Raw genomic sequence first — 24985 nt, 5'->3', positions numbered from 1 at the left:
ATGCAGGAATGAGGACGGCGGGGGCACCTTTACCAGTGCTGCGGGGATCTACGCGAAGCTTGTGTGCAGGCATGTATTCCCGCAGGAGAGCTCTCTGGCGCAGGGATAAAGGATCGTCATCCTACCCGGGACAAAGGCTCCTCTTCCGTAGGAAGGCTAATTCCATGTAGGAGGGCACTCCACGTGCACCGAACTGCCTTAAATTAGTCTCCCCTCCTGCACCAAAGAAACGCAGGAGGCTCCGGGGTGCCTTGCACCAATGCCCTCACTCGCACTTAAATGCCGTGGTGCAAGAGGAAGGGTCCTCGGTATGACGAACGTGTTCATGAACCTAGTTTCTCGGCCATTGTAGGTGCTCTGGCGCGTCTGCTGATTGTAAGGGCCTTGCACTGGAGCAAAGCTTGCACACTATGCACATCTCTCGTGCATGCTGCTGCCAAGGTACTTTCTTCAGCCCCGTTCGTAAACTCGCTTTTAAAAGTAGGCGCAGCGCCACCAGGCAAGTAGGAGCCTGGTACTGCCGGGGTTGGCATTCCATGCCCACGTTACTGTACGAGTCACACATGTTCCCTCGTGGCTTGCACCTTTCAGTTCATAGTTCAGTTAAAAACAACACACTTCTAGATTGCTTTTCTTCGCCCCACCTGCCCTGTCTGTAATGCCCCTTCCTGGGCAAAAACCAGTCCATAGCCTTCCATACACCCCTTCTCCCCATGGGTAGCCTCGAGGGTGTGTACCCACCCCCATCCCGCCTTCAACCCCTGGAGTCAAAAGGAGGCTTCGACGGGGGAATATTTTGTAAGTCTGTTGGTAACAGGACGTTAAAGTGACGATCATTTTGTTATCAAAGTTTTCGAGAAATCACAGCCAGAATTAGACCCCTCGAGATGGTTTACTTACCTGCCTTCAATTAAGGAAGACTGTCTTTTGGCTATTCTCTACTTAATACGTGCGTGTTTATATACAATGTGTATAAACATTTAACATTTATTCGTAGAGTAATGTACACATTGCCTGCCTGGGCCCCTAGAGCCGTGTATTTATGAGCACCTGGGACCAACCCACGAGGTACACAGGCTGCAAAAGAGAATTTTTTTGCAGGGGCATTATTAGCGATACAACTTGGTCAGGAGAAACGCGACCGTAAAGGCGGAGTTTCCTTCTGACTTTTGAAAAATATACATATTTAGTCAAACGCGGTCAAAGTAACAAATGGACAGACTTCCAGGCTCGGGGGCTTTGGAACAGCGACGCGGCGGCTTTTACAGTTTCAGTTGGGTCCTGTTGGGCCAGGGTGGGGCTTTGCACAAGGCAATGGGCGTGACGTCATTACAAAGATAAACTGAAATACCCCGTGTTAATATATATATATATATGATCGAACCCCCTTCAGGTAAGCAAGGAGAAGAGGCCACTTCGGGGAAATCAGGGAGTCCTTTATTAAAACAGCATGTGCATAATGCATTTCGGCTAAAATGGCCTTCTTCAGATGCGGCTGTTTCTTGGATGTTGCTCCGCCCCCACCTTTGAATGTCCTGCAACTACCTCATTGGAGGAAAGTTAATGACCCCTGATCACCTGGTCACACTGCCACTGCAATCCTCGGTGGACTCCATTACCCAGAAATCACTGTTTCTGGCTCAATGTTGCGAGGGGAAATGCAGCAGGAAAAAGGTGAATTATGAAAGGACGGGACATCCAGCGCCGATGTTGTCAGGCTCCCTTGGGTCCCCTTGACGTTCTAGCCTTGGGTGCAGGAATTTTGCCGGGCTCTGAGACGAGATGGAAATACGCTCGAATCCTCGTGAAATCACGAACCACCATAGGTAGAAGCCTTTGCTCAGCCGGACCCCAGGGCGGACAGGAGTTGATCCGATACCTCGGAAAAGCAGTTGAAGCTGAAACAGCTGGTGCCAGCACTACTCCCGCCACTTCAAGAACGGTGCCTCTTGAAGCGCCACTGGCAGACGCTCAGAATTCATGATCGAACCCCCTTCAGGTAAGCAAGGAGAAGAGGCCACTTCGGGGAAATCAGGGAGTCCTTTATTAAAACAGCATGTGCATAATGCATTTCGGCTAAAATGGCCTTCTTCAGATGCGGCTGTTTCTTGGATGTTGCTCCGCCCCCACCTTTGAATGTCCTGCAACTACCTCATTGGAGGAAAGTTAATGACCCCTGATCACCTGGTCACACTGCCACTGCAATCCTCGGTGGACTCCATTACCCAGAAATCACTGTTTCTGGCTCAATGTTGCGAGGGGAAATGCAGCAGGAAAAAGGTGAATTATGAAAGGACGGGACATCCAGCGCCGATGTTGTCAGGCTCCCTTGGGTCCCCTTGACGTTCTAGCCTTGGGTGCAGGAATTTTGCCGGGCTCTGAGACGAGATGGAAATACGCTCGAATCCTCGTGAAATCACGAACCACCATAGGTAGAAGCCTTTGCTCAGCCGGACCCCAGGGCGGACAGGAGTTGATCCGATACCTCGGAAAAGCAGTTGAAGCTGAAACAGCTGGTGCCAGCACTACTCCCGCCACTTCAAGAACGGTGCCTCTTGAAGCGCCACTGGCAGACGCTCAGAATTCATGATCGAACCCCCTTCAGGTAAGCAAGGAGAAGAGGCCACTTCGGGGAAATCAGGGAGTCCTTTATTAAAACAGCATGTGCATAATGCATTTCGGCTAAAATGGCCTTCTTCAGATGCGGCTGTTTCTTGGATGTTGCTCCGCCCCCACCTTTGAATGTCCTGCAACTACCTCATTGGAGGAAAGTTAATGACCCCTGATCACCTGGTCACACTGCCACTGCAATCCTCGGTGGACTCCATTACCCAGAAATCACTGTTTCTGGCTCAATGTTGCGAGGGGAAATGCAGCAGGAAAAAGGTGAATTATGAAAGGACGGGACATCCAGCGCCGATGTTGTCAGGCTCCCTTGGGTCCCCTTGACGTTCTAGCCTTGGGTGCAGGAATTTTGCCGGGCTCTGAGACGAGATGGAAATACGCTCGAGCTCTCTGGCGCAGGGATAAAGGATCGTCATCCTACCCGGGACAAAGGCTCCTCTTCCGTAGGAAGGCTAATTCCATGTAGGAGGGCACTCCACGTGCACCGAACTGCCTTAAATTAGTCTCCCCTCCTGCACCAAAGAAACGCAGGAGGCTCCGGGGTGCCTTGCACCAATGCCCTCACTCGCACTTAAATGCCGTGGTGCAAGAGGAAGGGTCCTCGGTATGACGAACGTGTTCATGAACCTAGTTTCTCGGCCATTGTAGGTGCTCTGGCGCGTCTGCTGATTGTAAGGGCCTTGCACTGGAGCAAAGCTTGCACACTATGCACATCTCTCGTGCATGCTGCTGCCAAGGTACTTTCTTCAGCCCCGTTCGTAAACTCGCTTTTAAAAGTAGGCGCAGCGCCACCAGGCAAGTAGGAGCCTGGTACTGCCGGGGTTGGCATTCCATGCCCACGTTACTGTACGAGTCACACATGTTCCCTCGTGGCTTGCACCTTTCAGTTCATAGTTCAGTTAAAAACAACACACTTCTAGATTGCTTTTCTTCGCCCCACCTGCCCTGTCTGTAATGCCCCTTCCTGGGCAAAAACCAGTCCATAGCCTTCCATACACCCCTTCTCCCCATGGGTAGCCTCGAGGGTGTGTACCCACCCCCATCCCGCCTTCAACCCCTGGAGTCAAAAGGAGGCTTCGACGGGGGAATATTTTGTAAGTCTGTTGGTAACAGGACGTTAAAGTGACGATCATTTTGTTATCAAAGTTTTCGAGAAATCACAGCCAGAATTAGACCCCTCGAGATGGTTTACTTACCTGCCTTCAATTAAGGAAGACTGTCTTTTGGCTATTCTCTACTTAATACGTGCGTGTTTATATACAATGTGTATAAACATTTAACATTTATTCGTAGAGTAATGTACACATTGCCTGCCTGGGCCCCTAGAGCCGTGTATTTATGAGCACCTGGGACCAACCCACGAGGTACACAGGCTGCAAAAGAGAATTTTTTTGCAGGGGCATTATTAGCGATACAACTTGGTCAGGAGAAACGCGACCGTAAAGGCGGAGTTTCCTTCTGACTTTTGAAAAATATACATATTTAGTCAAACGCGGTCAAAGTAACAAATGGACAGACTTCCAGGCTCGGGGGCTTTGGAACAGCGACGCGGCGGCTTTTACAGTTTCAGTTGGGTCCTGTTGGGCCAGGGTGGGGCTTTGCACAAGGCAATGGGCGTGACGTCATTACAAAGATAAACTGAAATACCCCGTGTTAATATATATATATATATATATATATAAATATTTTATCTACCGGCAGTCGCCAGTAGGTAGTTATAGTTAGGACCTATTATCCATAGGAAATCTGCAACATTCTATTTGGAATAACTTTGACGTCGGTTGACGAATCGTCTCGAAATTTTCAAAACTGGTGGGGCGCTCCGGTCTGCTCCTATCCTGAAAGTCTCGGGGTGATTCGTCAAGCGGGGGCCAAGAAAAAGAGGGGGTTACAAAACGTGGTTTCCCCATGCAATTATCCATAGGAATCTTTAATCGCAGCTACAGCCCGAACTGCTGAATGGAATTACACCAAATTTGGCAAAGATGTAGCCCTTGGTTCACACTCGTGCCTTTTGGTTAAATGGTGCACATCCGTTCAGTAGTTCCTGAGAAAATCAAAAGTAAAATCACATATATCTGGGTGGAGCCTAACCACACATCTCATCGTGAGATCTGATTGGCTGTCAGCACTTCATCCAAGAAGTGTTGGCAGCCATCTTGGGACCAATATACATGATAGCACCTCATTAAAAAGCATTGCAGTTAATTGAAGGTTTTAAGAGTTTAGTTACATTATAAATCATTTGTTGATGGTACCATACTCATTTTAGGAATTGTGGTGTGTTCTAAGGTGATTTTACCATGTGAAGAAGCCTTCTGCTGGGATATCATGAATCATGTTTGAGAGAAAAATATTTTCTCATGCTTTTACCACAGAGGTTTGGAAGGTGATCTATAAGCTAAACTGAGATCATATTTTCTGTAAATTCACATTATCTTTCTCAGTCATGTGAGAATGAAGTCTGACATTCTCAGTAAAACATGTACATCCAACAAGGGCAGAGACTGTCAGTTGATTCCTTTGTGTTCTACTGCAGCTTCCCAGAGTGTTCCAAAGAACAACTAGAGCGCTAACAGTCTTACTTATGATAAATGTATTGCACACCTGAAGTCATCTTGATTGGAATAAAGTGGTAACTCTTCAAACATTTAATTTAAAATGGAACAAAATGAGGGGGTTCATTTTGCCATAGAAAGTATGATTAGTGCTGCAAAAAGAAAAATTAGGGCACATTTTGAGTGACTTCTCAAATCCTCTTCTATTTCATTAAAAAAATTCTGACATGCAGACTGAAACATGCACTTTCAATACCAGCAGCAGACTTCCCTGGTGAGCAGTAGCTTTACTACAGTGATCTAATGAGCAACTAGAGTGCTAACATTCAGAATTTATGGCAAATGTGTGACACATCTGAATGCCTAGTTGATGGAATCAAGGTAAAAAACTGAAAGTATTTCCTACTGAGGAGACTGCAGTAAATGAGGAAATTAGGAAACTTCATAACAAATAAGTTTCCCAAGATGGCCACCAGAGACAAAAGAGCCCAAATGTAGCACAAATATCACCCAGATGTAGCCCAAGTATAGCCCAATGACAGAATGTCCCAGAGTGTTCTAAAGAACAACTAGAGCGCTAACAGTCTTACTTATGACAAAAGTATGGCACACCTGAAGCCATCTTGATTGGAATAAAGTGGTAACACTTAAAACATTTAATTTGCAAAGGAACAAAATGAGGGGGTTCATTTTGCCATAGAAATTATGATTAGTGCTGCAGAAAGAAAAATTAGGGCACATTTTGACTTCTCAAATCCTCTTCTATTTCATTAAACAATTCTGACATGTAGACTGAAACATGCACTTTTAATACCAGCAGCAGACTTCCCTGGTGAGCAGTATCTTTACTACAGTGATATAATGAGCAACTAGAGTGCTAACATTCAGAATATATGGCAAATGTGTGACATATCTGAATACCTTCTTGATGGAATCAAAGTAAAAAACTGAAAGCATTTCCTACTGAGGAGACTGCAGTAAATGAGGACATTAGGAAACTTCATAACAAATAAATCTCCCAAGATGGCGCCCAGAGACAAAAGAGCCCAACTGCAGCACAAATATTACCCAGATGTAGCCCACATGTAGCCCAATGACAGAAGTGTGCAAAATGATCCCCAACGTTGTATATAAGCACCGGGGGATGGGGTCTCCGGGGAGAATAGAAATTAGTGATAGGTGCTAAAAAAACAATTACGGGGAAATTAGGAGTCGCGCACCCAGCACGGCGCTCGGCACGGCCCCCTGGTGTGCACGCGCTGGGTGCGCGACTCCTAACGCCTCGAACTAGTATATGACGTCACGCGCAAGCGCGCGAGCGTCGCGTAAAGTAATACGTATGTGTAGCGTATGTGCCTGGAGTCGCATACCGGTCGCATAGCAATCGCGCAGAAAAATACGCACCCATCGCACATCCTACGCGGATCCTACACAACAATCCTAAAATGGCAGCTAGGTTCCGCGCAGCGATGGAGAAAGGTACGCTTTGGGTGCGCGACTCCCCAAAAAAATTTGAAAAAAAACCCAATAAAGAATATAAATATATTTAAAAAAATATATACAAAAAAAAAACAGTTTTAATATTTGAAAAAACATTTTTATTTCCATTTATATTAAAAATATATGATGCAATTTAAAAAATAAAATATGTAAAAATAAACAGGTAAAAAAAATGTAGAAAATCAGTATCAAAAAAATAAATATAACTATTATTACATTTAAAAATTGTCATTTAAGAAATCTTTGAAATTCACTGAAAAAAACATAGGTTTCAGACATGTTATAGTTAGCAATTAGCATTTAAAAAACGTTTGAAATTCACTGAAAAACCATAGGTTTCAGACATGTTATAGTTAGGAAATAGCATTTAAAAAACCTTTGAAATTCACTGAAAAAAACATAGGTTTCAGACATGTTATAGTTAGGAATTAGCATTTAAAAAACCTTAGAAATTCACTGAAAAAAACATAGGTTTCAGGGGTGTTATAGTTAGCTGGACATTTCACTCGTACAAAACCATTGAAATTCCTCCGTTCTACTAACTATAACTCGCGCGCCCGAAATCCACTGCTGATGATGTCACATTTTAAATCATTCATGACATGGTCAGTGACATCAGTAATGACATCACTGATGACATCTCAAATGACATCACTGATGACATCATCTAGTAGATGTGATATGTGATATGTGATATCATCAGCAGTGGATTGCGGGCGCGCGAGTTATAGTTAGTAGAATTACCTATAACGGAGGAATTTCAATGGTTTTGTACGAGTGAAATATCCAGCTAACTATAACACCCTTGAAACCTATGGTTTTTTCAGTTAATTTCTAAGGTTTTTTTAAATGCTAATTCCTAACTATAACATGTCTGAAACCTATGTTTTTTCAGTGAATATATATAGATATATATAGATATATATATATTTATATTATAAACTTACTACAAGGACTAAAATGGGCAGGTTAAGATGGCTGACACGGGCAGGAACTTTCAGGAAATCGACCCGTAGTCCTTCTTCCATTGTGACAGTGCGACTGTCCAATGAAATGTGACAATGTTGCCTGGTGAAATGTGGGGAATAAATTGTGATGGCACTGACGAAGGCGGAATCGCTGAAACGCGTTTGCCTAGGAATAAAAGAGGAATCGAAACCGTGTGTGCTCCCTGGTCTCTTTGGTGGGGACCTTTTGGTGGTGAAATATTACGTGACGGCCACGGTCACGGAGGATGCACCCGCCCAGAAAGTTGTTCGGCAGTTCAGTGGCATTTGGTGAGAATAGTAAGGAGCTGCCAGAACCGCCGCTGACCTATTGACTGTTGCATTCGTTGACACAATGTCGCCACTACTTTAGTGGATGGGATTGAGGATACTAATCGCACCCCAGCGAAGCAATTTCATAACAAGGTCAGAGCACGGCAGGGCGAGGGATTCGCTCCACGCTTCAGAGATGGAACTTACCTGCCACATAATGTCTTTTTGCCAGCATCGAGTGTATCTACAAGGATTCATTTGAAAATTGAAATGCAGAATTTGGTATAAAAAGACAATTAAACTTACTACAAGGACTAAAATGAGCAGGTTAAGATGGCTGACACAGGCAGGAACTTTCAGGAAATCGACCCGTAGTCCTTCTTCCATCGTGACAGTGCGACTGTCCAATGAAATGGGACAATGTTGCCTGGTGAAATGTGGGGAATAAATTGTGATGGCACTGACGAAGGCGGAATCGCTGAAACACGTTTGCCTAGGAATAAAAGCGGAATCGAAACCGTGTGTGCTCCCTGGTCTCTTTGGTGGGGACCTTTTGGTGGTGAAATATTACGTGACGGCCACGGTCACGGAGGATGCACCCGCCCAGAAAGTTGTTCGGCAGTTCAGTGGCATTTGGTGAGAATAGCAAGGAGCTGCCAGAACCGCCGCTGACCTATTGACTGTTGCATTCGTTGACACAATGTCGCCACTACTTTAGCGGATGGGATTGAGGATACTAATCGCACCCCAGCGAAGCAATTTCATAACAAGGTCAGAGCACGGCAGGGCGAGGGATTTGCTCCACGCTTCAGAGATGGAACTTACCTGCCACATAATGTCTTTTAGCCAGCATCGAGTTTATCTACAAAGATTCATTTGAAAATTGAAATGCAGAATTGGGTATAAAAAGACAATTAAACTTACTACAAGGAATAAATTGGGCAGGTTAAGATGGCTGACACGGGCAGGAACTTTCAGGAAATCGACCCGTAGTCCTTCTTCCATCGTGACAGTGCGACTGTCCAATGAAATGGGACAATGTTGCCTGGTGAAATGTGGGGAATAAATTGTGATGGCACTGACGAAGGCGGAATCGCTGAAACGCGTTTGCCTAGGAATAAAAGAGGAATCGAAACCGTGTGTGCTCCCTGGTCTCTTTGGTGGGGACCTTTTGCTGGTGATATATATTTATATATATATATATTACAGCTCCAAAAGCAGGCCCTCAGCACTCACGGGACTTTTGATCGTTTTATTTTAAGCAAATGCATTTCGGCACTCTGCCTTCCTCAGTGCCCATATTAAAACGCCATCACAAACACATGTTCGAATTACTTCACAGGTTTAAATCATTTCACAAGTGATTTCATTGGGGGAACTCGAGAGAATTAACAGCAACAAAGGACTGGCACAATTCATGCTATCATTTAGCGATATTCTGGCAGCCATGTCTGTGTGTATGTCCTTAGTTTAAATGCAACTGGTACTTGTTTGGTTTTTTCAGAACTGTCAACTTCTTATAGTCTGTGATAGACAATGCACCATTTACTCTTGCATGAAGAAAAAAACGAAGCTTTTTCTTAAAGTACCTTTCAATAGGCTGTCTCTTTCCAGTCCCTTGTAAGATGACAAGCTTTGTCCCCCAAATAGGATGGTGCCTTTTGGATAGTTTCACTGTCCCTCGTCACTGCCGTGGTTAAAAATAACACACATTCCCACAGGTTGCAGTATATGTGACTGCAGTCCATCAATTTGATAACTGACGACCAGGCAGGTCGGTGGGGTCGTATTTCAATTCAGCCACAGCGGTTCTGGCAGTAATGAAAATCGAAGCTCCAGGTTAACAGCGTCCAGCAATCCGAGTCTCAGAAGGAGACTCGGATTGCTGGACGCTGTTAACCTAGCGATCGTATCATGGAACGCTAGACAAGACATCAATCGAAAAATAATTTTTCAATGACAAGTCTCATTTGGAATAGACTTAAAATAAGGACCAGTTTCGAAATAAAGAGAACCTATATCACTATGGAAAGACACTTTCGAGCTTTGTCTCTAGAAATGGGACTAACAATGGAAGATGAGCCCTGAAGAAGCGCAGTGGGCGCGAAACACGTGTTGGCATTATTGTGACAAATTTTCTGTTAACCTGACTTCAAAAGAAACAAGAATAAAAACATCAAAAGATGAACGAACAAGAAGACAAATTTTCTTTGTATTAATGAATGTGTGAATATATACAGTTCTCAGATTTGTTTGTGTTCAATATTTTTGACTAACACTGGTGGGGACCAGTGTCTGAGACTTTAGGGCGCCGGGCATTTTACCTGTAACCCAATCTTCATTTTAATATATATATATATATATATATATATATATATACACACACACACACATATATATATATATATATATATTACCTACTGGCGGTCGCCAGTAGGTAGTTATAGTTAGGACCACGTTTCCATAGGAAATCCTCAACATTCTATTTTGAATAACTTTGGCGCCGGTCGACGAATCCTCGCGAATTTTTCAAAATAGGTGGGGCGCTACGCTCTGCTCCTACCCTGAAAGTCTCGGGGGGATTCGTCAAGCGGGGGCTGAGATAAAAGGGGGGTCCCAAAACGCGTTTTTCCCATGCATTTTTCCATAGGACCTTTAGACAGGGCTACAGCCCGAACGGCTGAACAGAATTACTAGAAATTTGGCAGAGAGGTAGTCCTCAGGTCAAGGAAGTGCCTTTTGTAGGTTTGGTGTAAATCTGTTCAGTAGATTCTGAGAAAATAGCCTTTAAATCAATATATATATCTGAGCCAGCTTACGGTGCGCTTACGGTACGCTTACCGTACGCGTACGGTGGCGTGCGCGAGCGCGATTCTGATTGGCTCTTAGATCTTAGTAAACATTCGAATCGGCCGAAACCAGGAAGGGGCGGCCGCCATTTTCTCTCTCGCACTGAGAGTTAGGTTTTAAAATAAAGCCAAAAAACATGTAAAGGGGCTGTTTAGACAGCTCCCACACACATAGCCATGTTGAGGGAGTCCCCAAAGATCCCCCAAGGCCAAAAATGCAATTTTTATTTTTTCGCTAATTTCGCCGATTACGCTTACCGTACGCGTACGGTAAAAAATAATTAAAAAAAAAAAACTATCCACACTCTCCCCACCCCGTGTGGAATTGGTGGCCGCAGGCCACCAATTGTGCATGGCTTATAAGAGGTGTGATAAACTATAATATTTTAAACAAAAATAATAAAAGAAAAAATTATCCACACTCTCTCCACCCCGTGTGCTTACTGTGCGCGCACGGTGCGCGAAGCGCACCGTGCGCGCACGGAACGAACTGCGTTAAGTGGGCGCGCACGCCACGAATGGCGTAAAGTAACTTAGCATTTAAAAAACCGTACAAATTCACTGAAAAAACCATAGGTTTCACACACGTTATAGTTAGGAATTAGCATTTAAAAAACCTTGCAAATTCACTGAAAAAACCATAGGTTTCACACATGTTATAGTTAGCGGAAATTTTACTGATAAAAAACCAGTGAAATTCCCCCGTTATAGTTAGTGCAGGCAACTATATCTCACGCGACCGCAATCTTCTGCTGATGACATATGTGTCTTTATGAAAAAAATATTTGTAATATATGTATAGCTAAAAATGTATGGAAGAAGACATGGGCAAATAAGTGTCTAAATACAGTATTAGCATCAGCAGAAGATTGCGGTCGCGTGAGTTATAGTTGCCTGCCCTAACTATAACGGGGGAATTTCACTGGTTTTTTATCAGTAAAATTTCCGCTAACTATAACATGTGTGAAACCTATGGTTTTTTCAGTGAATTTGCAAGGTTTTTTAAATGCTAATTCCTAACTATAACGTGTGTGAAACCTATGGTTTTTTCAGTGAATATATATATATATATACACACACATATATATATATACATATATATATTACCTACTGGCGGTCGCCAGTAGGTAGTTATAGTTAGGACCTAGTTTCCATAGGAAAAGCGTTTATTTTCCCAATAACTTTAGCGCCGGTTGACGAATCTTCGTGAAATTTTCAAAACTAGGGATCAGCTCCGGTCAGCTCTTGTCTTGAAAGTTTCGGGGTGATTCGCCAAGCGGGGGCCGAGAAAAAAGGGGGGTCCCAAAACGCGTTTTTCCCATGTTACTTTCCATAGGAAACTTTAGACAAAGCTACAGCCCGACCTGCTGAACTGAATTACATCAAATTTGGCAAAAAGGCAGCCCTTGGTTCAGAAAGAGTTCTTTTTGTTAAATGGTCTACATCCGTTCAGTAGTTGCTGAGAAATTTAAAAAAGAAAAAGTTTTGATATCTATGGCCACGGTGGATTCGCAAACCCTCCCGCCCACGAGCTTCATTCTAATTGGCTGCCAACACTCCAAACCAGGAAGTGTTGGCAGCCATCTTGTGACTCGGTAACCAAGTCACAAGAAATCAGAAGAAAAAAACGTGATAAACAAGAAAAGGGGGCAGGGTAGAAACACCCTGACCCCTAGGCCTGCTCAGGGGGGTCCCACAAGGACCCCCGGGCCAAAAGAAGCAGAATTCGCCCTGAGTGTTATAGTTAGAAATTAGCATTTAAAAAACCTTAGAAATTCACTGAAAAAAGCATAGGATTGAGGCTCATTATATTTAGAAATTTTTGCTCAAAAAACCATTGAAATTCACTGAAAAAAACATAGGTTTCAGGGATGTTATAGTTAGAAATTAGCATTTAAAAAACCATTGAAATTCACTGAAAAAAACCATAGGTTTCCGGCACGTTATAGTTAGAAATTAGCATTTAAAAAACCTTAGAAATTGACTGAAAAAACCATAGGTTTCAGGGATGTTATAGTTAGTTGGACATTTCACTTGTACAAAACCATAGAAATTCCGCCGTTATAGTTAGTTCAGCTAACTATAACTCACGCCCCCGCAATGCACTGCTGATGACGTCACACATTACATCATTCATGACATGGTCAGTGACATCACTGATGACATCACTGATGACATCTCAAATGACATCACTGATTACATCATCCACGTGAAAATCTGATGCACCTCCTCACAGTCTAATATAACCTTTGATACACCCACTGTAAAATACAGACTACCATTTACGAAACCATCGACACACCAATAGCAGTTACTACATACGCACTCACTGATTCCTAGGTCTACAAACACATCCACTCATTCACCCATACAATCACTCATACATGCAGTTACTCATCAATACAACACTATCATATGCACTCATACACCTATACACAAACTCACACACTGCCACTCATCCATGAAGTTACTCACACACCTAGTCAGTCATGCAAAGAATCAATCACACTCCCATTTACTCACCTATACAGTTATACACACACCACCTCACTTATTCATACAGATACTAACACATACTTACTCTCTTATATAATCACTGATACAAGTACACACTCATCCATACAGCCACTCTCACATATAGTAATTTATATACTCCAACTCTCACATACACTGCCTTTTACATATGTAGTTACTTGGACATGTACCACTGAGACATCCATTCACTCACCAACACACCCATACACACACTCACCCACCCATACAGCTGTTTCCACATGCACTCTTGAACCCATACACCCAGTGAATCAACCACTCATACATCTATGCACAGTCACACACCTCCCACCCACCCACACACACACTTAGTCTCCCATACAAATACTCAGGCAACCATTCAATAACCCATATTGACACTCATGTAGCTACTGACCAGCCCATACAGCAGCTTACACAACAGACTGATACAGACATTCACACAGTTTAGTCACTAACCCATGCATTCAGTAAGACAGATTTAATCACTCACTTATACAGTCAGTCACGCACCTGCTAAATCCTCCATCCACACACTTATACACCAACTCATTCTTCAATAAACCTTGGCATATATATAAAACATATTTAAACTTTAAAGTAACACAAAGTCACTGGATGATGTCATCAGTGATGTCACTGACCATGTCATGATGTAATATGTAACGTCATCAGCAGTGCATTGCGGGGGCGCGAGTTATAGTTAGCTAACTATAACTATAAGGGCGGAATTTCTATGGTTTTGTACAAGTGAAGTGTCCAACTAACTATAACATCCCTGAAACCTATGTTTTTTTTCAGTGAATTTATATATATATATTTTTTTGTGTGGATTTTTTATTGGCAGAGTTTGTTCATATGTTGCCCTCATATATCAAGGACACTACCCATTTCATCAAAAATATTATGAATATACCATGGGAACCAGATATGTGGATGATTGTCTTGGATATAATAAGTTTATATACTTGTATTGAACATACTCAGGGAATTAATGCTGTTCAATATTTTGAAGAGTAGATCTCTACACTTCTCAGAACACAATGCAATGCTGGTTGAATTTATAATATTCTGCCTGACAAATAACATCTTTTTATTCAATAAGCAGCATTACCGGCAGATACAGGGAACAGCGATGGGCACCTGCTTCGCCCCCAGTTATGCGAACTTGTTCGTTGGCTGGTGGGAGAAGGAGGTGGCCTGGGCCAACCAGTACAATCATTGGGTCAGTTGTATCGCAGCATGGTATAGATACATTGATGATTTGTTTATTTTGTGGAAGGGGCCCAAACAAGAAGCTGAGAAATGTATCAAAGAACTAAACAACAATAGTTTGAATCTGCATTTTAGTGGACACTTAAGTTCAACAGAAGTGTCTTTCCTAGATCTGAGAGTATTTGTGAGGGATAACAAAATCTGTACCACCCTCTATAGGAGAGACACAGCAGGTAATTCTGTACTTGAAACACGAAGCAGTCATCAGAAATCATTAAACAATAGTATACCATATGGTGAACTCTTGCGTTTAAAACACAATTGTTCTCTAAATACTGATTTTCTTAAGGAAGCGTCCTCATTAATCGAACGGTTCAAGTCACGGGGCTACTGCCCGGAACTGTTGGCCAAAACCTTAAATAAGGTTAATAAGATTTCAAGACAAAGCCTACTATATAAGAAGGAGAATCCTAATAAGGATGATAGCGAAACCTTTAGATTCATAACAACCTTCTCAAATGAAACAGGCCTCTTGTCTTGGACTAGTTGGCCTCCAGGGACCCTCCGTATTCAAGGGGAATTAATTCCCTAACTTACAATGCGCCAGGGGGCGCGTTTGCAGAGTGGTGGAGAAAGGGGGCGTGGCCTGGAATGAAAAGTTAGCAATCCTGCTGCGTGGGACTTAATAGGTTAACGTTAGGGGCTAACTGCCCCTCCTGTTACTTCCAGTAAATCCCACACAGTGGGATTTCTAAGAGGTGTTAGGCGGCCAAGCTCACCTTTCTCCACCAATCTGGAAACGCAACTGCTATTTAGTTATAAATTAGCAGTTAAAAAACCTTTGAAATTCACAGAAAAAAAAATAGGCTTTAGGGACGTTATAGTTAGAAATTAGCATTTAGAAAACCTTTGAAATTCACTGAAAAAACCATAGCTTTCAGGGACGTTATAGTTAGTTGGACATTTCACTCGTACAAAACCAGAGAAATTCAGCTGTTATAGTTAGTAGAGCTAACTATAACTTGCGTAATGCACTGCTGATGATGTCACATATTACATCACTCATGACATACTCTGTGACATCACTGATGACATCACTGGTGACATCTCAAATGACATCACTGATGACATCATACATGTGATCATCTGATGCACATCCTCACACCCTAAGAAAACCTTTTATACACCCACTCTAAAATACAGACTAACAATATCAAAACCATAGACAGGCCAATAGCAGTTATTAATTACATTGCCATTTACTCACCTATACAGTTATACACACACCAAGTACACTTATCCATGCAGCCACTGTCACAATCACTCACTGTTACATATACTCACTTATATACTCCAAAACACACAAATACTGTATTTCACATATGTAGTTACTTACACATTTACCATGAACACATCCATTCACTCACCAACACAGCTATACGTACACTCACTCACGGATACACTACTGAACACACGCACTCATAAACACATACACCCAGTGAATCACCCACTCACACCCCCACCCATGTAGGGAGTCACACCCCCACCCACACAGACACTCAGGCACCCATACAGGTTCGCAGACAACCAATCATTCTTCAATATACCTTGGCATATATAGATATAATGTTCTTGAAATTTTTAGAAACACTCAGTCACTGGATGATGTCATCAGTGATGTCATTTGAGATGTCATCAGTGATGTCACTGAGCATGTCATGAGTGATGTAATATGTAACGTCATCAGCAATGCATTGCGAGGGCGCGAGATATAGTTAGCTCTAATAACTATAACAGCCACATTTCTCTGCCTCTTGTATGAGTGAAATGACCAACTAACTATAACGTCCCTGAAACCTATGGTTTTTTCAGTGGGAAAAAAAAAAATATATATATATATAATTTTCTTATTTTTCAATACATGAGGGTGGCGAGATAGCTAAAGCTGTATATATAGTGGCTCCAGGTCTCACCCTTAATCTGCTGAACTCTTGGCGGGTGCTATTCTTCCGCTAAAACGTGAGGGTGAGGTCACAAACATATTCAGGCTACAAAATGCAGAGCACTCACGGGATGCAGTCAGTTGAATTTATTATTGCGAATGCATTTGTGAGTGCTCCGCATTTTGTAGCCTGAATATTTTCGTGACCTCAATCTCACGTTTTAGCGGAAGAATAGCACCCGCCACGAGTTCAGCAGATTAAGGGTGAGACCTGGAGCCACAATTTAATTACTGCTAGAACCACCAAGAGAAAAAATGTGTAAGCATCCTACCAGCGCAGCTGACAATTATTTAATTGGAGGATAGAAGTAATACATACGGAATCCTGTAGGATGGTGCAACATTTGAGATCCTGGCAGGCGAGGGACGGCAATATTACATCATGGCATTGACAATTGGAAGCACCATGGCCGGATTAATTTTGAGGAGCCGGATAAGCCATGCAGCGTGAAAATGACATTGCATATTTCATCTAAGCAATAGTATATGAGAACTTTGAATAACAAAAACGAAATGCTTTCCATCAGGCTGTGAAGAACGTAACACACGCAAACATGGCAGAGAGGAAGAGTGGTATTTGACCTTGAACAGAGTTTGTCCCTCATCGCTGGCTATGATCATGTGCCTCTCCAATGAAATTGCTTTAAAATGTATTTAAACCAGCGCAATGTTTAATGCCAAGTTGACATGCACTGAAGAAGGCTAGACGCCGAAATACATTTGCAATAATAAATTCAACTGACTGCATCCCATGAGTGCTCCGCATTTTGTAGCCTGAATATATATATATATATATATATATATATATATATATATATTACCTACTGGCGGTCGCCAGTAGGTAGTTATAGTTAGGACCCTGTTTCCATAGGAAATCCGCAACATTCTATTTGGAATAACTTTGGCGCCGGTCGACGAATCCTCGCGAAATTATCAAAACTAATGGGGCGCTACGCTCCGCTCCTACCCTGAAAGTCTCGGGGGGATTCGTCAAGCGGGGGCTGAGAAAAAAGGGCGGTCCCAAAACGCGTTTTCCCCATGCATTTTTCCATAGGACCTTTAGACACAGCTACAGAACATGTAATAGAAAACCTTTCACAACGAAGCGCATAATATGTCCTCCGTGTGCGGACGGTGCGCGAAGGGCATCGTGCGTACATGGCCCATCCAGCGTAACGCGGGCACGCGGTGCGCGTAGCGCACCGCGTGCCCACCGCGCGTGCACGGCACTAACTGCGTTAAGTGGGCGCGCGTGCGCACGGAACGAACTGCGTGAAGTGGGCGCGCACGGCACGAACGGCGTAAAGTAACTTAGCATTTAAAAAAACGTACAAATTCACTGAAAAAACCATAGGTTTCACACACGTTATAGTTAGGAATTAGCATTTAAAAAACCTTGCAAATTCACTGAAAAAACCATAGGTTTCACACAAGTTATAGTTAGCTGTACATTTCACTCGTAAAAAACCAATGAAATTCCACGTTATAGTTAGTGCAGGCAACTATAACTCACGAGACCGCAATCCTCTGCTGATGCTAATACTGTATTTAGACACTTATTTGCCCATGTCTTCTTCCATTAAATTTTAGCTATACATATATTACAAATATTTTTTTTTCATAAAGACACATATGTCATTAGCAGAGGATTGCGGTCGCGTGAGTTATAGTTGCCTGCACTAACTATAACGTGGAATTTCATTGGTTTTTTACGAGTGAAATGTACAGCTAACTATAACTTGTGTGAAACCTATGTTTTTTTCAGTGAATATATATATATATATATATATATGAATGATATTCTTATTTTTCAATACATAAGGGTGGCGAGATAGCTAAAGCTGTCTAGTACACCTCGTGATGTGTTTGGGCAAACCAGTCACCTCTATTCTTCACAAGTATTTTAGTTAGTCTTACACAACATAATTCATAACACTGATAAGGAGTTAATCAAGCCAAAATCAGTTCATATTCAATCCCCAAGGCCTACCTGTAGTGAAGGAGGGCTTTGCAGATGGTTCCGGAGCAGGCAGGGTCATCGTTTTGCTGGGAGGCTCCTGGTCAGGAAGCGAGGTATTCGCGGCGGCAGGAGAGGATTTGGCCCTGGACAGTGGCCGGTGCCCTCCATGGAGGTTTGGGACCCCCAGGGTGTCGAGGGGACTGTGCCGCTTAAGTTGCTGCTGCATTCGTTGATGATGTTCCCAGATGTAGGCCTGCTGATGACACAGAATAACAGGGCAATCACTACAAACCGCACATACATCCATGTACGCGTGGCTTTAAGTGTGAAGCACACCATGCAGGTGCGTGATGTCTGCGCTGCACTTTCATATCACTAAGCCTGCTTGTGCTAAACACCTCACAAGGACCTGTGCCTGTGCTCCGCAGTCCGTCACTCGTAGCATCTGTGCAGCACAGCATGATAACTGAGGGTGGCTGTGCTGCACAACTCCATTACTGAGCGCCATCACCAATACTGTAGGTTTCATATCCCAGATCACTAAGTCTGACTGATAGTGTCACATTCCTGAGCCCTACAACTCAATGTGTCAGTGCTACAAAACCGGATCGGTGTCTGTGCTGCACAGTGCACACTGCTCACCGTGCCTCTGCTGCACAGTCCTGATCACTAACTTTCCTTTTTTAAAGGAACTTATCCCATAGAATCTGCAGTGCACAGTACACAATTATTGTGAATGGCTGTGCTGCACAGCTTCCCACTACAGACAACATCCATGCTGCACCACTGCTGCACAGCTTTACTGATTTAGTTGTGTATTGCAAGGTGTGTCGCCTTCCAGCCAGTTGCAATCAACAAGAGACAGTATAGGGGTAAAGTGCTGCACATTTGAAAACAGATACATATGGGGATTATACTCCACATCAATTGAACATACATGGGCTGCAGCGATTCCAAACACTCCCATTATGTGGCACACACATCCATGTCTTTGGCAGCGTCACAACAGCACTGCCCCACCTTTCTGAGGCCAGTGTGTGCTGCACAGCTTCAAGCAACTGACAGAATGTATACTGCACAGCAGACAATCACAGCCGGGACAGTGGTACCAAGTAAGAGTGCCACAATGTATAGTCTTCTGAGTACCCATCTACCAAAAACATGCATACTATTTGTAGTCTCACTGTGCAGTTAGATGACCCCTACCACCAAGCACAGTTAGTACTGACACTGCCTGCACTGTAAGCATTGCCAGATACAAACAGGTCACTGTGCAGTATACAGAGCGACACCACTGCTGGCACTGGAAGCATGCCCAGGTGAAAACGTGTTACATTGCAGTGCCCAGAGCACTGCAAGCACAAAAGTGAATAAATACCTATAAACAGATAACTGCGCAATATCCTCAGCAACAACACTGCTGGGTCAGGGAGCACTGCCAGATATAACCAGGAGTCTGGACACTATACAAACCACCGACACAGCTGGCATCAGAAGAACTCACAGATATAACCAGGAGTCTGGACACTATACAAACCACCAACTCTGCTGGCATCGGAAGCACTGACAGATATAACCAGGAGTCTGGACACTATACAAGCCACTGACACTGCTGGCATCGGGAGACAGTGCCAGATATAACCAGGAGTCTGGACACTATACAAGCCACTGACACTGCTGGCATCGGGAGACAGTGCCAGATATAACCAGGAGTCTGGACACTATACAAACCACCGACACAGCTGGCATCGGGAGACAGTGCCAGATATAACCAGGAGTCTGGACACTATACAAACCACCGACACAGCTGGCATCAGAAGAACTCGCAGATATAACCAGGAGTCTGAACACTATACAAGCCACTGACACTACTGGCATCGGGAGGCAGTGACAGATATAATCAGGAGTCTGGACACTATACAAGCCACTGACACTGCTGGCATCGGGAGACAGTGCCAGATATAACCAGGAGTCTGGACACTATACAAACCACTGACACAGCTGGCATCAGAAGAACTCGCAGATATAACCAGGAGTCTGAACACTATACAAGCCACTGACACTACTGGCATCGGGAGGCAGTGACAGATATAATCAGGAGTCTGGACACTATAAAAGCCACTGACACTGCTGGCATCGGGAGGCAGTGCCAGATATAACCAGGAGTCTGGACACTATACAAACCACCAACTCTGCTGGCATCGGAAGCACTGACAGATATAACCAGGAGTCTGGACACTATACAAACCACCAACACTGTTGGCATCAGAAGCACTGACAGATAAAACCAGGAGTCTGGACACTATACAAACCACCAACACTGTTGGCATCAGAAGCACTGACAGATAAAACCAGGAGTCTGGACACTATACAAACCACTGACACTGCTGGCTTCGGGAGGCAGTGACAGATATAATCAGGAGTCTGAACACTATACAAACTGCCGACACTGCTGGCACCGAAAACACTGACAGATATAACCAGGAGTCTGGAAACTATACAAACCACCGACACTGCTGGCATCGGAAGCACTGACAGATATAACCAGGAGTCTGGACACTATACAAACCACCAACACTGTTGGCATCAGAAGCACTGACAGATAAAACCAGGAGTCTGGACACTATACAAACCACTGACACTGCTGGCTTCGGGAGGCAGTGACAGATATAATCAGGAGTCTGAACACTATACAAACTGCCGACACTGCTGGCACCGAAAACACTGACAGATATAACCAGGAGTCTGGAAACTATACAAACCACCGACACTGCTTGCTGATATACCCCATAGTCACTCTACAGGCTATATAGCGCCCACGATACATGGCATGGAAGTACCAAGCACTCGTACGTCACTGTGGTCCCTGGTGTTTACAAAGCAGAAGTGACCAATGTTTTGCCAGATGTCCAAGGTAATCACTGACGTCATAAATGATTCCCATTTATTTTTACTCTAAATCTATTTATCTCATTTAGATATGTTGAAAGAATGTCCTGGTCCCAGCCCCACTGGGCTGACAACAGCGATCCTGATTTACTGCTTCCCTAAGTGGAAGAACAGGAAGTATTGACCAGGTATGAGCCTAACTACATAATGTGCAGTGTCAATTCCATTTCCCAAATCCTTTTTAGGTTACATACCTGTTTCACATTCATTATCATCGTATTCAAAATCGGAATTCGCGTTTTTCAAGCAGCATACTGCCACCAGCGAGCACTTGGTTAGGATTCCGTGAACCATGCACATTTGCTGCCCTCTAGCGACTACATGGAACAAGAGCTCTGATGCGATTGGACACTGACCTCGAGCACTTGGTTAGGATTCCGTGAACCATGCACATTTGCTGCCCTCTAGCGGCTACATGGAACAAGAGCTCTAATGCGATTGGACACCGACCTCTATTACAGCTAAAATAATATGGTATTTTTTTGTCGCGCTTGATAATAAGGGTTTTGTAGTTTCTTCGCCCTGTAAATTACAGGTCGTTGCATTACACAAAATAGAGGTACTTAATTTTTGTAACTTTTTTTTTGGGTTGTTTTGGCTATAGCGGGATTTAAATAAGTAAAAATGAAGTTTGCACAGAGAGCTCAGAAGAACGCGTGCAACTCATTCGTTTTTTAAATTTTTAACCGGCAGTAATGTGAATACAGTAAGCATGAAGGTGTTTAATTGCATATTAAATAATGTACTGTAAAATCCTTGTGATTACTCCACCATAATTGTCAGAACCAGCCCAAGGTACAAACTGTAGAGCCTGGGATCAGAAGAGGGGAGTTATTGCCTCGTGAGTTCTGCTCCCTCATACCTGCTGGTGAATCAGCTCCTCGTGCTGCTGCAGTAGCCGCTGCTGGTTCCTCTCCTGATCCTTCGAGCTACTGCCTCCGTCCCTCGTGTTGTCCTGCCTCCCACCTCGCAGGGGATCTGCTCGGCCTCTGCAGTGCTCTCCTCGATCACTGACTGCTTCCTGTTGTCCCTCATCGGCATCCATGTCCTCTGAAGGAATCTGGCGGAGGCGCGGCTTCTCCAGAACACGCTGCAGGAAACAACGAGTCTCACAGTTAGGGGACAGACGTGCTGTAACCTCAGGGTCTACCACTAGAACCTACACAGCATTCAACAATACATTAGTCAATAGTTCCAGCCTTCAATTCGATATGTTTTCATTTTCCACTACTTCTTGCAATGCATCGCCCAGAAACCTTTTAATATCAATGATACTGTGTAACCCTGTCAAAATACGTCCTTACATAGAGAGATGTTTAAGACACTGAAAGGTGCACATCTTCTGCAAGGACCATGCAAGTTCTAAAACTTGCATGAAATGCTACTACTCTGGGGATTCTAAAGTGACTCCCGCTTCAATGTCTAACCTTACATTCCTATCTGTGCCACCTGGTGGGACCTTTGCTATTGACATTTAAGTCACTGCTAATCAGTCCAGGACCTTGCGATTGTCCTGAAGTCTGCAGGGATTTAAAAAGATGTGTTTACATGTATGGTATATAATATCTAACAGAAAGCCTCAAGGTGCATTTGAAAGTGTTATGGTCCCTCCTGCCTCCCCTTCAATATGTTGAGGCAACAGTTCTGATGAAATGGCAACCAGGTTCTGATGAAATAGACCACATGGGAATGTGCAGGTTGGCTAAAGATCTCCAGAGTTTTTAACTGATTTTTCCAGCTATGAAATCTAGGCAGCTCAAGAAATATAGAACAGGTGGTTAAAGTTCATCAATAAAAACAGATGGGGGGGGGGGGGGGGAGTTCATTGAGAGCAAATGTACTACTCTATTACCCTCTTTGGCTCCATGCCGTACACCATCACGGTAGACAATGCTACAAGTTGCAGCTGGGTGGGAATGGAATATCATAACTCATCCAATGGTTGTTCTGCATCTCTCTCTCTCTCTCTCTCTTCTCTCGGACTAGATCTACAACAAATGGCTCCAAACTATAGAATTATGCAGAGAAAAATATATCAAGGCCAGAGTTGTGAGGAGATATCTGAACACTGTTTCATTGTCAACACACCTGCAGGCAGAACTGTAGTGTCCTCCCTAGCCCAGGTACACGTAAGGGATCACGCCAAACAAAAAGCTTAGTATTACACGTCTTTATTCCTCAGCATGTAACCGTCAACGGAACATTCTACCTCATGAATTCTATCCCCCAAACCCACGCACTTACTGTCACTATTCCACAGAGCCTGTAGGGAAGCAAAATAGTCCCCTCATCTACAACTCACAAGACACTACATCTCCCCCTTTGTTAAATAAAAAGTACAAATTATACATATTTACATCATATGCCTTGGTGCTCGATTCAGTCGCCCAAACCTTGACATGTGAGACGGCAGAGATACAGGAGAAGTGCCCATGACTGGCACTGGTGACAGAGACACTGGTGCAGTCATTGGGGCTCTCAAGATTCTGACCTCCGGCATCTGGAGTTGGCGAATGTAGAGGCAGGTACTTGAAATGCTAAGTATCTCGCTTAATGGACTTTCAAAGACGGTGAGCAGTTACCATGTTTTCTTTACTAGTCAAAACCTCAGTGGGTCAGCATCAAAAGGAGTATCAGACTTGCGTTTCTGTTTCTGCCAGACAATAACTTGGTCTCCTCTTTTGAACACAGTGTTCCGAGCACTGTGGTGTCTATCCGCATCGGTCTTTATTTTGTGTTTGTGAGGCGAGTCAGTGGTGCAAAGGTTATCAACATCAATAGAACTTTCAGTGGTTCATTGTGGTAATTTGGTTCCTATGGCTCTCGCAAACATTAAGGTGGCAGGGCTATCACCTGTGATAAAATGAGGAGTCGACCTGTATGCACGAATAGTAGACTGCAGGACTGATTTTAGTTCAAACTTTTTCAGCGTAGCCCACTGAAGTCTTCTTGAGGGTGCTCATAAATTGCTTGACAACACCATTCCCACGTGGCCAGAGAGGTGTGCTCTTCTTGGGTTCAGAGATGAAAGGTGGGAAGAGGATCCTCTGGGTTCTTCCAGTGAGGAAGGAAGTGATCCATCGGAGCGCGTCTCCTTGAATGCCGACGTAGTGGAGTCTTTCAATCCATATGTGGTGGGATCCTGTGTCAAAGGCTGCTGAGAGGTCGAGGAGGATCAAAGCTGCTGTTTCTCCTCAGTCCAAGAGGGTTCAGATGTCATGGGTGGCTATGATCAGGGCGGGTCTGCTGCTGTGATTGCTGGGTACGCTGGATTGGGTGGGGTGATGTGGCTGGTTTTGCTCCAGGTTTGTCCTGAGTTGATTGTTGATGATCTTTTCCAGTACCTTCACTGGAAAAGGGAGCATGGAGGATGGGCGATAGTTATTTAACTCTATGGGGTTAAAGATGTGCTGAGGGAGCTCCAGAGTGCATGGATTTCATGGTGGAGGTGGTGTCCTGGGTGTAGAGGATATTCCAGTTAGTCAGTGTGTGGTTCGTGTCAGTTACGGGGGTGACATATCTGTCAAGGAAGCCTG

At 43.8% G+C, this 24985-nt stretch overlaps 1 protein-coding gene across 4 annotated transcripts in view; it reads right to left on the bottom strand.

Annotated features, from left to right (window-relative positions):
• Positions 1-24985, bottom strand: part of HDAC7 (histone deacetylase 7) — a 726616-nt gene that overhangs the window by 222828 nt on the left and 478803 nt on the right. For 3 of the 4 annotated variants that reach the window (XM_085600245.1, XM_085600247.1, XM_085600248.1), the window contains 2 exons: positions 22312-22539; positions 18531-18756 (listed from right to left, as the gene is read on the bottom strand). In XM_085600245.1, coding sequence (XP_085456371.1) covers positions 18531-18756; positions 22312-22539 — 454 coding nt within the window. The remainder of the gene's footprint in view (positions 1-18530; positions 18757-22311; positions 22540-24985) is intronic. The other variant, XM_085600246.1, reaches the window with a different exon arrangement.

Source organism: Triturus cristatus, chromosome 4_2, assembly GCF_964204655.1.
Source record: "Triturus cristatus chromosome 4_2, aTriCri1.1, whole genome shotgun sequence".
Classification (NCBI taxonomy): domain Eukaryota; kingdom Metazoa; phylum Chordata; class Amphibia; order Caudata; family Salamandridae; genus Triturus; species Triturus cristatus.
The sequence above is the reverse complement of the archived record's forward strand: the minus strand, read 5'-3'. Positions and strand labels throughout refer to the sequence as shown.